The 17,097-nt window shown below is 42.2% G+C and overlaps 1 protein-coding gene across 2 annotated transcripts in view; it reads right to left on the bottom strand.

Annotated features, from left to right (window-relative positions):
* Positions 1 to 17,097, bottom strand: part of ATF2 (activating transcription factor 2) — a 412,263-nt gene that overhangs the window by 60,879 nt on the left and 334,287 nt on the right. For both annotated transcript variants that reach the window (XM_078681532.1, XM_078681531.1), the window contains one exon: positions 10,534 to 10,639. In XM_078681532.1, coding sequence (XP_078537658.1) covers positions 10,534 to 10,639 — 106 coding nt within the window. The remainder of the gene's footprint in view (positions 1 to 10,533; positions 10,640 to 17,097) is intronic.

Here is a 17,097-nt window from a genome sequence, read left to right as displayed (position 1 = left end):
TGAAGGAAAGGAAGGGAAAGCCGTCTGCAGGAGAGGGCCCTGGGCAGATGAGTTGGAAAAAAGGCAGACTGGATCATTCAGGGCAGGGCGGTGGAGGAGCGGCTGAGGCACCGGAACTCCCGTAGCAGGACGCACCCAGGCCCCCAGAAGAGATTTGTGAAGCGAGGCTTCAAATGGAAATAGCGGCTCTCCTCCACCAGAAGTGGCCAATAAACGGCGCCGAAAAGGATCAGGCTCGACCTCTGATGAGGCAGCCGCCTGCGCAGAGGACCGAAAGGGACTCGGGGAGGCACCCCGGGTCCCGGCCTCCACCCGCGGAGCCGCCAGGGCTGGGGAGAAAAGCCGCCGGCACCGGAAAGGCGTCAGCTCGGCCTCCGGTAAGACAGCCGCCTGCCCAGAGGACCAAGGGAGACTCAGGGACGAGCCATGAGTCTCGGCGACCTCCTGCGACACCATAGGGAACCCAGGGGGGTTTTGCGGCGAGGTAGGGACGCCGTGGGTCGAAGAAGGGAACCCAGTAGGGCCTCACCTCGACGACACCACACCTCCAAAATCTGAAGCCGGACGCGTCGCCGCCGGCGAGTCAGCGGAAGGCTCAGCGCATGGCGATGGATCCCTGTACATCTCAGGAATAGGAGGGTGGCCCAAAGAAGCCTGCAGAACCGTAGTGTAGGCCTTCATTTGGGCCCTCGTCGCCCCAACGCCAGGGAACGGCGGATAGGATGGCGAGGGTGCACGTCCCGAGAGGAACCTGGGCCCTCTGCAGAACGAGGACAGGGCCTCGGTGACAAGCTGCAAGACTTACCAGCGGCCGAGCGACGCCCGTGAGGCCTCGGTGAAGGACGATGCCGCAGCCGGAATCGGCGGCTTCTGGACCCTTCCGAGGTAGGGGACAGACGCGGTGACGAGACCGATCTGGACAAGAGGGCTGAAAGCAATTTCAGCAGGCGCTCCTGCCGGGACTTCGGCTTGAGATGCTGACAAGCGTCGCAGTCCGTAGAATCATGGTGCTCGCCCAAACACCACATACAAATAGGGTGAGGGTCCGTTGCCGACATCTGACGCAAACAAGAAGCACACTTCTTGAAACCCGAAGGCATTGCACACTGTTCCCAACGCAAAGGTGTTAAAAGAGGCCTGAAAACAGGAAAGGGAACTCATTTCAGGTCAAACTGACGTCAGCGCGCCGGGGTGGAACTTATGTGATTTCGCTGACGTCATGTCAGCGGACAGCGTCAGGGCAGGGTCGCGTGGTGCCGCCCCCACGGCGCGCAGGGATGCTGTGGCAAAACTTTTCCGGATCCAGTCTCACGCCTGGGGATAATTCTACGTTAAGGAATCAGTGGCTAGTAGTCTCTATCAGATATTCTCTTTTTGACAGAAAATTGTATTAATGTGCATGAGTATTTCATGGGTATGTTAGAGGTATACTGTTTATTTTCATATCATTATATTTATTTGTATTTTTGTATTGATTTACAGTTTTTTAAAGAATAGCTTTATTTTTTTCTCTCCAAAATAAATGTATTCAATTTGTTACTTATTTTTTTTATGGGGAAATTATATTATTTGGGTATAGCAAATATAATCCCCTGCTTACATGTGCTTTCACCAGTGATTGGTAGATTAGAGTTAAAATAGTAAATCAAATCCCACCTTCCCAAAGGTGTGCACTTTCCTCATTGTTTGTTAGACAAGTAAATCTGAACCCCTGTCCTCTAATGTAAGGACTTTATCCAACGTGTTTTAGCACAAAATTAGTATATTAAGTTTGACACCCCAATGTGTGCACTTGCTCCAATATTTGTTAGACTGGAGTTAGAATAGTAAATCTGACCCCTTACAAATGCATGCACTATCATCACTGTTAGCTAGACTTGAGTAAGAAAAGTTACTCTGCCCCCCTTCAATGTATGAACTTTAATCAATGTTTATTAGACTGAAGGAAGAAGAGTAAGGGCCTGATTACGAGTCTTGCGGTCCACGGAACGCCAGACGCGCGGGGCAGACTTCCGCCATTGAACCCTTGCAATCGCCAGCCAGGGATCAGTGATCCCTGGCGGTGGTGCAGCGGTCTTGAGGCCACAATATGCTTGGTGGAATCGCGGTGGTCCCGCCAATCATATTAAGAGTTCCCTCGCATATAATATACGAAATGCCACTGGACATATTGTTAAATATCCACTATGGTCCACGCTTATCGGCAGACCTAACATTTAGATTGACCACCTTCCTCATGCCTCTCTTAGTACCACACTTTTCCCAATCTTTTTTTCTAATAATGTTTTCAAAAATAAAATCTTTAGCCTCCTAGTGTACTGTTCGAAGCTGTTAGTTCCATTACTTAGATGCACTAAATGCTTTGCCAACATGATCCTCATAAGCTATTGTTTCTTAATTAGCCCATCAATGCAATCTGTGTTGTGTTGGGTTGACCATTATTGTTATACAAAACTGCCAACACGTTTTTGTTACTATTACACACACACTTGTGACTGTGCATGCATTTGTGTTACTACCTCCTATTATCTCATAATTATATTACTGTGCATACAAGTCTTACAGAACTTGTGTGTGACTGTACAAACATTTGTAGTGCTGTGTTAATCAGCCTCATTTGTGATGTTGTGCTCATCAGATATTAGTTCAAGTACTGCGATAACGCATTTGGTTTAGGCATACATATACGTTTGTTATAGATTTGCGCCAGGTGATCACTCCTGGCAATTCAGTCATCTGAAGTCCCTTCAACATGAGTTATAAATAATGCTAGAATGTTTGGGGTGTCACTTTTATCCTTAGTAAGATTTTCACCTTAGTTCATCCAATTGAGAAGTATTTCTAAAAAGTAAGAGTTTTAAATATGAACTGAGAAAGATTCCTTCTCCCGCCCTTATTACAATACCATTAGTGAACTAAGGAGCAAGTCAGGGGTGATGTGCATCCTATATGTGGCATAGATTTTAGCTGAAGCAATATTATAGGCTATTAAATCAAACACAAGAGATGTTTTTGTACAGCGCATGTGGTTAACTCACATATTTGAAGGTACCCTCATATGTGATAATGAACATACAAATAGGATGAATCATGAGTGCAAATTATGCTGTAATATTTTTTGTGTTGTTTTATGGCCATAAAGGCCGAAATAAAGAATTTTTGAATTGAATTGATAATGATCAAAAGGGATGCTCAGTGAAATAAAGTATTTGCCTAGAACCACACAATTTGGTCAAACAGGAAAGCCTGATTTGATCCTGTGTTTTCCAGTTTCACTGTGCAATTAAGCCACTAAATGGGTATCTCTGACATCAAAGGTTAATGCTTTGACCTTAATTACTGGAGGATGAGATGAGTGTATAAGGACAGGCAGAATCCACATTTTATTTCTGGCAGTTTTACATAGTGCAAACTTTGCCCAAGGGCATAACAGCACTTCACAACAAACACAGACTTACGTATACACATTTGGTTTTTCAGCACAGGTAGATTTGCCAGGATTCATAGGCCGAAAATAGTATTTGAACCTGGTTCCCTATGTTACATGGTCGGCAGTTGAAGCCATTATGCCACATCGTCTCCAGTGAAAGCTCAGCTTATTTTGGGCTCGAGGTTCTTTGAGCTGAACCAGGGCCGGACATCAAGCTCGAGCCTGGCTCGAGCTTTCAGTTGTTGCCCACCTCTACTTGCAAGTGTTGCCATGAATGGTGACCTTTATTCTGCCTCTACTGCATTCGGCAATATTTAACGGTCTCTCTGTTTCTTATAGTCTTAGAAATTTGGTTCCTACGGCATTAGGTTTGGGATTTTGTTTGGTCTTCCATTACTTTCTCACTTCAGAAATCCCAGACTGTTTCCCATAGCTAGTTGCATAATTCTTTTATAGTGTTTGAATTGCAGTGAGTTTTGGGATGTCATTTGATTTGCTGCTGGAGAGTGGCGTAATCAAGAAATGTGCATAATATATCTGTTTATAATCTTTTCCTTCTGCCGCCTTGAAAAGTATCAGTGTTTTACAGGTGCAGCTTGGGCAACAACAGGCCTAACAGAAAAGGCTTACCTAAGTAAATCCTAAAAAAACTATTTACTGTAATTTCAAAAGGAGCTACCAAACATTACATGTATCCAAGCCCTTTGTACTAATTCTCAATTCCATTCACAAATTTGAAAGCGTGCCACTTAAAATAAATTTGGTTTTGTTGGGAGCATCCAGCTGGCACATGATTCTGGATATAAGTGTGGGGAGCAGAGTGCTAGCCATACATTATTTCGAAATGGTCCAATCCTCATCTTCAGCCGACGCTGCCCCTGACGATCTCTAAATGCGTGTGAGCTCGAGGAAAGCGAGGTATTTTTTATTGCTTGATCGAATTTCATTTTTTAATCGAATGGGGTATGTTTGAGAGCTGGTGCTAGCTAAACACCGGTCCCTTTGGAGCTCACAGCACTGGCCAGTAACTTCGGGTGCTCTTCCAGCTCCTGCACCCAAGGTGAAGAAACCTCGTCTTTTTGTTGTATTAAAAAGCTGTCCATGAAACCTCAGATTGTGAGCGTGGCCGCTGTTTTGCGGTCTGGAAACACTGCGCAAAATCCTTTAGATACTTCCAGTCTCAGTCCAAAGGACAGCCATCCAGGCCTTTATTCTATCTAGACTTCATTATGGCAATGTTGTTTATTTGGGAACAGAAAAAGCCTCCATAAGAAGGTTACAAGTGGTCCAGCATTTGGCAGCCAGATTATTCTACAGGCTTCTCAAGAACGTCTCGTCTTCCTTACTTCTCCCAGAGATACACTGGCTTAAGGTTGAAAAACGCATCTAATTCAAAGCCCTGTGCTTTGTACACAGAGCAAGATCAGGAGTCGGCCCTCAATATCTTTAGGAATTAGTAAGATCCTATCAGTCGGCCCGTCCACTATGCTCAAGGGACCTTTACCTGTGTTTCACTCCCAGAGTCAAGCATACTTGCCTGGGAGGTTGGACCTGTGCTTACCAGGGCCCCAAGCTTGTGAATGCCCTTCCAGAATATTTAAGAAGCTGTTCTTCACTTACTACCTTTCGGAAACAGTTAAAGACTTGGTTGTTCTGAGTCAGCTTGTGATAGATATACCCTTACCTGTTTCTTAAAGCGCATGGAAACCCCATGTGGGTAGCTGAACGCTATACACGTCTTTCTAACGATAAAAAAAATAATTTGAGTGGATGTACAAAGATCCTCTCTCGTGACTCTTGAACAAGTGATCTACCAATGTACAGCTCTCTGAATATTGTACCTGTACATTGTCATGTGACAACTAGGGTACAATATTGCATGTGTAGTTATCTGCACTGTAACTCTATTTAGCAATTCCAGATTAAAGTACGGAACAAAAATGAGAATGCTAAACTAAAAAACAAATCTTAAAAAATAAAAAGCTTGATTTGAAACCTCTATAAGCTCTACCCCCAGATATGGTACGAAAAGAAAATTTAGGAACTCATTAATTCCCCCAGTAGTCACGCTATGGCAGATGGAATTATCATACATATAAACTGAAGGTTTCAGCTACTGAAAGTAATCAAAATCTCCACGTGAAACACCAGCAGATAACTAGCGGAATCGGTGCCGAAACACGTATGTTATATCCGAAAAACGTGGTGCAAGCCTTTTTATTTCCCCGCCCCCAAAAAATACTGTCACCCCATCCAGGTAACAGTAAGTCGGGTCGAGGAAATAACAGGGGTTCATTTAATGAAATACATTATGAGGTTCTGGATATCATATTGCACCGACTGGTATAACAATGACAGATGAAGATTTTGTAACAATAGTCGAGGAATAGGAGTGCAAACTGAAGGAAATTGTATTTCAGTAAACTGTGTGCATGCAGTTGAAAGCAAATACATTAAAGAATGTGCTGAGCAAAACAGCAACAGTGCTAAGAAAAATGCACATTGAAGGAGGAATAATATTGCTGTATTAAAAAATTAAGAACGAAAACATTAATTATTTTTCCTCTCAAGACGCTTGAAAATGTTTAGAAATAGTTGCCTTCAAATGAAACCATCGATTAAAGTATAGGATTAGAGAAGAAAAAGCAGAACCATTTCAGTATAATTAGCAACCTTTGATGTGTCTAAAAATGTAATGGGGAGGACACTACAATTACTTATTAATGTATTGCAACAAAAAAGGATTCGGTTTGTTGACTGTAGAGCGCTGCTTATTAAACTAAACCACATTATGTGTTTCTGTCAGACAACTAGAACTTCCATGCCCTTGTATGCAGTCTTTGTTAATATAAATGGCAAACATATCCCTGACGTATTGCTTTAGTCGGAGAAGTGATTTTCGACAATGTCAAAACGACTGCTTAACAAAGGGCCGAGATTTATAGACTCAAACAAGACAAAAACAGCGTTCTAAATACATATATATGTGTAGGACAGTGAATTGTTGAAACCGCGAATCTTGAAATGAAATATATTGCTCATTCTGATGAAATTGCTTACGACGACTGCAAGTAAAGATGGCGGCCATTAGGTTTTATCACAAGTACCTGAGGAATGGTATGCATGCAACGCGAAATGTTTCCTCTGTCTCCTGAATTACTGACACTGGCAAATTGAAATGAAGTGGCTGCATATGGCAGAAACTAGCTTCACATTTACAAACATCCTGAAATATCATTAAATCATAAAAACGAAGGCTGTGAGCTATTTATTATAAATGTTGCCTAAAGCTTTTCCCGCTTTGTTATTTGTTACAAAGTTGCGTATTGTGGACAAAATTGGCCATTTATTCTCCAGTAGCAGCTGCTTCTAACAATGTACTACACAAATAACGGAAAAGAGTCAAGAAAACATAATTAACCATACAGAGACAACACACAGTAGTCTTCCAAAAGAATTATATTTTGTTTTATGCTAGAATATCCAACTTGAATGAACAATAACTCATCCTTTAATTCATTGTTTTCTTACAGAAAATGTACAACATTTTGGACGTTATGCCAAATAAATTACACCTTTATAAACTTTGGAAAAGCACATCCATCCATCCATCTACATGAAATAACATCTATGAAAATAAATACCTCAAGTAAAATGATGACACCGAGTTCACCGATCCGGCCAGTCTTCGGAGGAAACATAAGCTTTCTTTAACTGCCATTTCTCAACAGTAGAAGCTGAAAGTATTTGACTGAAAGCCATCAAGTTCTATCCTTAGAATACATGTATTTGACCTTTTATGGCGCATCTTTGGATCCAACTTTCATTTTCTCCATGCTCTCACACTGAGGACCCGCTTTCGACTTTGGCGATGTGGCGCCGGGTCCGCCCCGTCACCGCACTGCCAAAGCCGTGGTAAGACCACCCGCCAGATTAGGAGTTCCATCCTGTCAAGCGGGCTGGTTTTTGCCGTTCCCACCGTGGTGCTTCTAAAAACGGGCACGGCAATGGGAACGCCAAAAACAGTTCCTACACGGCATGGATTAAAAAACCATGCCGTGCAGGAACTGGGGAGCATGCACAAAGGGGGGCACCTGGATTTCCCTCCTATGAGCATCCCCATGTGGAGGAGGCACTGAGGGCCAGGCAGTGCCCCCTTTGTTCTCTCTTCGCCGGTGGTGTCATGGTGGTTCCTCCTAGTAATATGCAGCGGTCCCGCCAACCATATTGCAGCCTCCTGACTGCTGCAACACAGCCAGGGAACGGCGGCTCCCTGGAAACTGCGGAGGGGCGGTGGCAGTTCCACAGCCCGACTCATAATCGGGCGGTTGTGGGATCACCACCACCGCGCCCCCATGAGTCTGGCAGTCCGTGGACCATTAGATTCATAATCGGGGCCTAAGTGTGCCTCCAAAAAACAGGCTCCAGGAACCGACTTGAGCTGGTTGATAACTTTGACGGACAGGAACTTCTGCCTGCAACACCGGCACACTGATATACCTGTTGCTCTGATGCAGACCAAATGTCATATGCCCCAACAAAGAGGTGTCTTTGACAACAGTGACCTGAAGCTGTGAACATCTGAAGTAACGACCCACTGTTAGAGGGGCACTTCAAACAATGGCGTTCCGGATGCACAGAGAACAATATCTGCACCCACACTGTGACACTGCACAGATCCTAGAGGCACTGTTGCCTCGGGCACCACTGAAGAGCCGCATATGCCATCTGGAAGGTGGCACCAACAGGTTGCAAGACTCCATCAAGCTTAGAAGGCGGAGGATTTGCAGAGCTCCAGAATAATAGCCTGTTTCAGAAACATTAGAATTGTATCTTGAATACTTACAATCCTCCGATGACGAGGAAAAGCCCTAATGCAGTTCGTGTCCAAGATGGCACCTCTGAAGGTCAGCATTTGCATGGGGATGAGGTGGGATTTCTGGACACTGATGCAGAAACCCAGGTCATGCAGAACGGTCATGGTGAAAAGAAGGTGGTTCATGAACAGTGCAGGCGACTTCCCCAGAAAGTCTTTCAAGTACCGAAAAACAACCCCCATGGCTACTACTTTGCTGAGCAGCGTTAGACCAAACTGCAGTATTACAAATTGGTAGTGCTACGACCAACTTTGAATCACAGTTAACACATATGAGCAGATAGGGTCTACAGATGAAAATGTGTTTCCTGGTGGTCAAGACGCACTTTGAGGTACAGGAGCATCTGGCGGTGTGACAGTATTTTGAGCTTGTTCTGTTGAAAGCGGATAAAGAAGTAAATTGTTTAAATCATGTCTCCCTATTCTCCGATGCCACCACCATTTATGGGAACTTTGTGCAACAAGACAAAAAACGCTGTGTCCAAAATCGAGAGGTGCGCTTGAAAATACTTCCTTGCAGAACGATAGTAGTCCGGGGATTAAGAGAGAAAAAAGGAAAGTAGCTCTTGAAGATAAGTTTTTTTGATCCAGTCCTTTCCTCAGAGTATATTAATGAGGTGAGGTGGTCTGTGCAAAGGTTTCCTGAGCCTAAGAATGGTTAGTGGAAGTGGTCAGAAGCTCCAGCTTCTTTTTCAAAAGTGGAATTGGCTCTGATGATCAGGAAGAGACCGCATCGGAGAAAGGCACTGCAGAAGGTCTGAAGGTTCTTGGGAGTAGGGCTGTTTCATCAAGGAACAAGATTTCACCTTTCTCTGCTTTTTTTTGGGTGGGGAGAATTCCTTGGGGAGTTACTCTTTGTGAAGGAACTTGAGGGGAGAGGTACTGCTTTGGATTATCATTACCAGTCTGTGCCAAAAATTAAATAATTTGGCCTCTAGCACCCTGGACAAACTATAGTCATAGGATAAGGGGTTGTTGTCTTATCACAGTTACCATATGAATATGTTATGTGGACAGAGTTTAAACTCTGAAACCTTCAAATATGACATTTGCCTTAATCCCTATCAAATCTACTGATGGATTTCAGCAATAAGACTACAGAAGAGACGTGGAACTGGGTCGATGGGGTGCAGATCAACAGAAACTGATGTCCGCCCAGTAGTTGACATTAACTGTAGTTTGATATAATCACATCCGGCGTGGACGACAAAGCCATTAATAGTGGCATAAGACACCATATGGTGGCGCTGGATAGGTATTGATTGGGGAGAGGGGTGGGGGGGGGGGGAGACAGGATCCTGTCTGGAGCCTGGAAGATATTCATAATAAGAACAGCTGCAGAAAGAATTATCCATCAGAATTTGTGGGAATCCACCTGCAATTGCTAGGCCTCGTCCACATGCCTTTACAATTCTAAAGTAATGTTTGGAAGACACAGCTGCATATGGTGCTAAATGTGTGGTCAATGGCACTGAACACTCCTATTTCCGAATGTGGTATGAGAGAAAGGAAGTCTTCACTTGAAATATTGGTGTAGAGGGGAAGAAATGAAGAAAAACACAGGTAAATGTGAAATTACCCTTTCATCGGAAGTAACCATGTAGTTCCTCATTTAATGACCACATCAGAGACTCAAACTATGTGATGTGGTAAGGAAATATTTTGAAAGGCAAACTATAATTGTAATGTATCTAACTGAACATGTTTAGCATATGACTTATGCGAGCAGGGTCCGAAATTATCCAACATAACCTGTCAAAAGGCCTTGTCCATAGAAGAGTTGGCAGGATCTTTTTAAACTATGGCTTCTTTTTTTTTCAGAAATGAAATCGGCTCCCACAATGAGGAAGCAACCAGCATCAAGAAAAGGCACCACTGAGTCTCCAAAAGGTCAAGGAGCAGGACTCTTTCCGCGAGGAAGATGATGACTCCTCCTTATGGCGTTTTTTTGAGAGGATCACTAGGGGAATCAATTCTTGTCAGGAGACACTTGTGAGATAAGCGCTAAAAAAGATGTGAATGGTGTCTCCTACCTTTTCAGTACATACACATAAAAATCCTTTAGAAATCAATTCTGTGCAAGGAAAGTTATCTCTGGTTCTGTATTATGTGTACTGAAATTATGAAATTCTACAAGGAAATGAGACATGGATTGCATTTTTTCTTGAAAAATTAGTCAAGGTGTCTTAAAGAGATTAAAGCTCTTTGGAAACTGAAGATTACTCACTGTGATAACCACTTTTCTTCTGCATGGCTGTTACCGGGCAATCCTTATGAGCCAAAAGAAGCTGTTTTAGCTGTGCAACTTCATTTCTCAGCAGTGTGACTTCATTCTAGAGGGAAGGAAAGAGATTTTTAAGTATCACAATACACACAGTACAGAGCAGTAAGAACAAGGCACTGAGTTTTTACATTTTTCAAATACTACATCTGTTCAACCTTATTCACAAACCTTTCAGGTGATTTATTATATTTGTTAGCAAAGATTTGAATGGTGCATTTTAAACTCCAATTACTTGGAAGAGACTCAAAGATCCCCTGAACAATTCATAAAGTTATAACTACAGCACCCCTTTCAAAGAAAATAAAGAAATCTGAATCCGAAAAGGAGCTCCTGATTCACGGAGAAAAATCAGACCAAACTGAGAGTTCCTTCATATAACTCGAAGGTAACATGCAATACAATTTCACCATTTCTATGTTTGATGAGGTTACTCTTTACAACTCATCCTACAGTGCAAATCTCAAATCTACAGTCTGAAAATATAATTAACTAAAATGTACTCTTTACTGGTAACAACCTATTTTAAGCCCTATAAGAGGTTTAAAGCTTAATCGTTGGTAAATCCCGCTATTTGGACTGTTCTGTAAAATGTAGATAGGTTACTGGGCTCCTGTTCTGAACTCCAGCAGTAGACATTAAAAAGAGGACACAAATCAACTAATTACTTTAAACTGATACCTCCTAGGTCACTAGCATAAAAAAAGGTGATAAGCAGTGTTTACTATAGAAAACAAAATAAGTAGAGGCTGTCCTTGTAAGTCAGGGTAACAGCCATGAATGAATGCTGTTTATCAGAGGTACTAGACACCTTAAGGGAATCGATAAGAAATAATTATTTGGTCATCCCTATCAGTGAACACTTATGTTGAATTCAAAATTTACTATTCGTTATCACTACAGTGATAGAGATCACTGTAATTTACTGATCACTGTTCATAAAATATAAAGATCACAAATTCTCTCTCACATGAAATATTGGACTTATGCGATCATTACAGGATCGGACTACCAATTCTCTCAGCAAAATACAGGATTCCCACTGTGCAGTTCATGATCTCTAACTCTTTGCGATCACCCTAAAAAATACAGCAGCTAATTCACATTTGATGATACTTAACGAAAACCTTGCTAGATCATTAAAGCAAGTAGATCTTGCATTTTTGGTTTAGTTTTTACAACAGTATTTTGATCAGAAAGACTTGACCTATCTCTCAGTTTATGGTTAGGGTTTCCCAATACATGAAAATTAGCTATTTCACAACTCAAAGATGCAATAGATGACTGTTGAAAGGCTCAAGGAGAGGCAAATTTGTAGGTGAAAGGAGACAAGATGGGCTGCTGTCCCCAAAAGTAAACGGAATAAGAGTACGTAAGGGTCAGGAACAGTAGCATACTCTGGCAGAGCGGAAGAACTCGCAGTGCCCTGGAGGCAAGCGACCCGAGACTCATGTATAGGTTTCTGGCATTTGAGACTTTGGGGCACTTGACGAAATTACTGTTTCTAGACATAACTGACCCTGGGGGGCAACATTGGCCCCTATAAGTTTGCCCTGAACAATACAGCGTTTGCACCCACCCCTCCCCCTGTCCGTATAATCATTGACAAACACAGTTACAGAAGCGAGGTGGCAACGCAGACATTGTGGGCTAAGGCAGTGAGGTCCCACTCAGGCCGCTAACCTTCTTGGTGTGACTAACCCACATTGCTCAGTCAAGCCACTGAATCATTGAAAAGGTCTGTGTTTGTGAGCCGTGGGCTCTCAATACGACACATATTGTGCCCAGCTCTGGAGCAGGTCTCAGGCAACTGGGGTCAGACAGCGGGGAAAGCTGAAAGGCTCCAGGGAGGTATCTCGTTAGGGAGTTACCGCTTGCTAGTGGCATTGACTACCACTGTGGCCCCTATTGACAATGACGTCACTGGTTCTCAACGGTAATGATCGTGGGTAGAGGTGCCTGTGGGGCACAGTAAACTAAGCTGGATAAATATGCGCTCCTCCGTGATGTGGCAAGTAAAACCGGAATGGAGGAAACACTGAGCCCTATTGACCAGACCCCACAAAAGGGTGATGCACTCACACATAAAGATATTATGGCGTCGATCCAGGGGGTTCGGGACTCCCTAGAGACAAAAATAAATACGGTCTCCAAAGAGGTCATGGTAGTTGTGGACCTCCACAATATGAGTGCAAGAATGAAGGAGGCAGAACGATTTGCTCACAACCCTTAAGGCTGAAACTGCAACTCTTAAGAAGCTGCATGCTACTATGGAAGTCTTGGGGGCAAAAGTGGAAGAGTAAGAAGGACGCTCAAGGAGAAACATTCTTTACATAGTTGGAGTCCCTGAAAAAGCAGAGGGGCTGGCAGTGGACATTTTTACTACGGACCTAATTCTGAAGACTGCAGCCCGGAAGCCTCACATATTACTTTTCTGTTGAACGAGCACATAGGATTCTGGCTACACGACCCAAGCCGGGTGGACAACCCCGTACGATTATAGCCTGATTTTTAAATTTTAGGCATCATGATGTCATTCTACAAACCGCTCATAGAGTCCCGCCGGTCAAGTATGACAATGCAGCCGTCAGTTTCTATCCAGACTTCACGCTCCGGGTCCAAAGGCTGCACCAAAACTTTGCTGAGGTTAAAGAACGAGTTACTTACCTTCGGTGACGATGTATCTGGTAGAGACACAGTCTAGCCGCAGATTCCTTAACTTAGAATATCTCCAGGCGTCAGACTGGATCCGGAAACCTTTTCCCCAGCAGTACCGCTGCTCGCCGGGGGGGAAGGCTCCGTCCTGACGGCGTCCACAGATATGACGTCAATGGAGCCATACAAGTCCCTCCCGGCGTGATAATGTCAGTTTTCTAGTGTGAAACTTTTCCGCGCCACAACGCGGAGGCACTACAAAAACTGCGAGAGTGTGGGAACAGTGTGCTAAAAAAGAGATCGAAATTCTCTGAAACAAGAATGACAAAAATGCATAGAATGATGAGGAACGTCACCAAGGATGTCCTGGGAAGAGTATTTAGACCTGTAAGAGACCGAAGGGAGAAAACAGAGTACCCGCCTCAGAAAACAATGTAGTAGAAGCGAAAAGCAATTCCCTTCTATGTGGCAAAACAGTGTTGGAAATGAATGTCTTGACAATGATAAGCAGACTGCAACAGCAGGATGGAGCTGTAAAGGGCAACAAGACTAGAACAACATGATCAATGGAAACTGACCACGTTTGTACAAAATCAGAGAATGTGCAACCATACAGTCCAGAAACGACCTAGAGGTTGTAGCACAGCCAAAGGGACCCCCAAACCAATTGACCACAGCGTAGTCAAGGAGTCCCCAAATGAATGGGAAAGAAATAAATGAGGGTGGAAGGGAGAGTAGAAGAACATTAAAAAGCCCCACACTGGAGGAACGTGGAAGGATACATAACTGCACCACCCAAGGACTAGAAGGGTGTGGAGGCAACAGATAAGTAGAATGAAACATCCAGCTCTGGAGGGAGGTGAAGCAGATCACCCCACAGGAAGACCAATGCCACCTGTAAGGAGGAAAGGAGGTAGAACCCAACCTGGAAAAGATCTTTGCAGAAAAGGGAGGCTGGGTGGGCGTTAAGGAATCTGAGCTAGAATGTGTCTCTACCAGATACATTGTTACCGAAGTTAAGTAACTCGTTCATCTGATAGAGACATCTAGCTGCAGATTCCTTAACTTAGAATAGATACCAAAGCCATGCCCCTTTGGAGGAGGGTCTGCGAGTAAAAACCCACCAAGTTCCAAAGGGAACCAATCAGTCAATAAATCTGACTAAACCACGGTGGGACCGCAATGCCAGCGTGGCAGGCACCAGACCCACTAAGATCAGGATGGAAGTATGAGCAAGGGAAGCAAAGGTACTACAACCCGTCAGGATGATCTATGGCTTGTCAACATTTCTTATAAAAGACTAAAGTCTTGGAGGGTATCCATGTCTTCCTTATTTGTGCATGCTTTATTGTGGATATCATTCTATACTGAGATGAGCAAATACTTTCGCACCCCTCCGCCTAAGCCCCCCCCACTCCCCGGTAGATCAGTATTAAGAAGCTCACTAGATCGCTCACAATATCAACAAGTACCTGTTTATTGTATTACTCTCCTTTGACCCATCTGTCTTGTAATTATGTGATTATTCTTGTTTTTTATTCTTACTTTTGATGTCGATATTGCATTTATTACCTTCCTTCTATCCCTCTGTAAAGCGCTCTGATATCCTTCGGGATCTTGTTCGCGCTATATAAAACTTTATAAATAAATAAATGGCACGAGCCCTCTGTTGTCTAGACAGGGATGAAATCAGAATGGTCAGTGCATAGTGCATACAAAAGGAAATAATATTGAGCACCGGATCCCATAGATACACAAGAGACAAAGTCCCAGAGAAGGGAGAAAAACAATCTGGCAAAGCCAAGCATACAAATGAGCATGCAAAACAGTGGATGCTAAAAATAACATAGCAGGAGACCGATGTCACCCAGCTGAGATACACAGAACCATGACTACCCGGAGACACCAGTATGTGTCTGACAGGAATAACCTAACCACACCACACAAATGCAGAAGTCCAAAGAAATGGAACAGCTACACCACTGATTCTACAGTTGGTTACTAGCTATGTGAAAGTCTATATTAGTTATTGATTAGTTAACTGAGTATTTGTATGGGAGTGTGAAAGTGTGTGTGGTTCGGTGGGGGGTGTGTCACTGTCCAAAGATGTGTGAATAGTTGATTCAGTAGATATATGAAGTTAAAACTACATGTTCTAACAGTTTGGGTGAGGGAATCTCTTTATGGGTGTGGTGATGAGCAAATATATTTCTCAAAGGTACAGGTCCAACAAACTAGAAAAATAAAATGCAGTGTATGTGTCAGTTGTTGTATATAAATAAGTATACATAAGACACAATGATTGTGTGAGTGACTGTATGGAGAACTGTATACTTGTAATAATGATTTTATAATTCACTAAGTATGACTTACTATCTAAATGAATAGAAGAAGTGGTGTTTGTATAAGTGTTTTGCTAAGTAAATATGTAAGTATGAATCATTGTTTGCATAAGTGAGTAGGATGACTTCATATGTGAATACGATGCGTGCTGTTGTTTAACGTCGATATAGATGTATAAGTATTTTTGATAGTGTTCTATTGTTCATTGACAGCATGTATGACTGAATCCATAGGTAAGCGATTAGATGTGTGTATACATCTATGAATCACTGAGTGGATTTTTAGATACTTGTATTGCTGTGACAATGGATTTAAATATGATACTCTGTATTTTACAAACAGTGATGAAAAATTGTAATAGTGTATGAAAAGGCGTATGTGATTGTCACGTGGATGATGTCATCAGTGATGTCATCAGTGATGTCATCAGTGATTTCACTGATCATGTCATGAATGATCTAATATGTGACATCATCAGCAGTGGATTGCGGGTGCGCGAAATATAGTTAGTACAACTAACTATATAGGAGCAATTTCATTGGTTTTGTATGAGTAAAATGTCCAGCTAACTATAACACAACTAAAACTTATAGTGTTTTGAGTGAATTTCAAAGGTTTTTTAAAAACTAATTCCTAACTATATAACTCCTGAAACCTATGGTTTTTTCAGTGAATTTCAAAGGTTTTTTTAAATGCTAATTCCTAACTATTTTACGCCTGAAACCTATGTTTTTTTCAGTGAATTTCAAAGGTTTTTTAAATGCTGATTCCTAACTATATAAGGCCTGAAACCTATGGTTTTTTCAGTGAATATCAAAGGTTTTTTAAATGCTATTTCCTAACTATATAAGGCCTGAAACCTATGGTTTTTTCAGTGAATTTCAAAGGTTTTTTAAATGCTAATTCCTAACTATATAAGGCCTGAAACCTATGGTTTTTTCAGTGAATATCAAAGGTTTTTTTAATGCTATTTCCTAACTATATAAGGCCTGAAACCTATGGTTTTTTCAGTGAATTTCAAAGGTTTTTTAAATGCTAATTCCTAACTATATAAGGCCTGAAACCTATGGTTTTTTCAGTGTTTTAAAAAAAAATTGATTGGTTAACTGGCTTATTAAGTGTATCTTAGTGAATACATATATTAGCGAGTAATGTTTAAATATTTAAATATATGTATGAGTGATGTAATATGTGACGTCATCAGCAGTGCATTGCAGACGTGCAAGTTATAGTGAGTCCAACTAACTATAACGTGGGAATTTCAATGGTTTTATGTGAGTAAAATTTCCAGCTAACTGTAACGGGTGTGAAACCTATGTTTTTTTCAGTGAATTTCAAAGGTTTTTTAAATGCTAATTCCTAACTATAACTGGTGTGTAACCTATGGTTTTTTCAGTGAATATATATATATATAACATTTCTATGGCAAAATGAAACCCCTCATTTTGTTCCTTTGCAAATTAAATGTTTTAAGTGTTAACACTTTATTCCAATCAAGATGACTTCAGGTGT

The sequence above is a fragment of the Lissotriton helveticus genome, chromosome 3_1 (genome assembly GCF_964261635.1).
Source record: "Lissotriton helveticus chromosome 3_1, aLisHel1.1, whole genome shotgun sequence".
Taxonomy (NCBI): Eukaryota; Metazoa; Chordata; class Amphibia; order Caudata; family Salamandridae; genus Lissotriton; species Lissotriton helveticus.
This window is presented reverse-complemented; position numbering and strand designations above follow the sequence as displayed.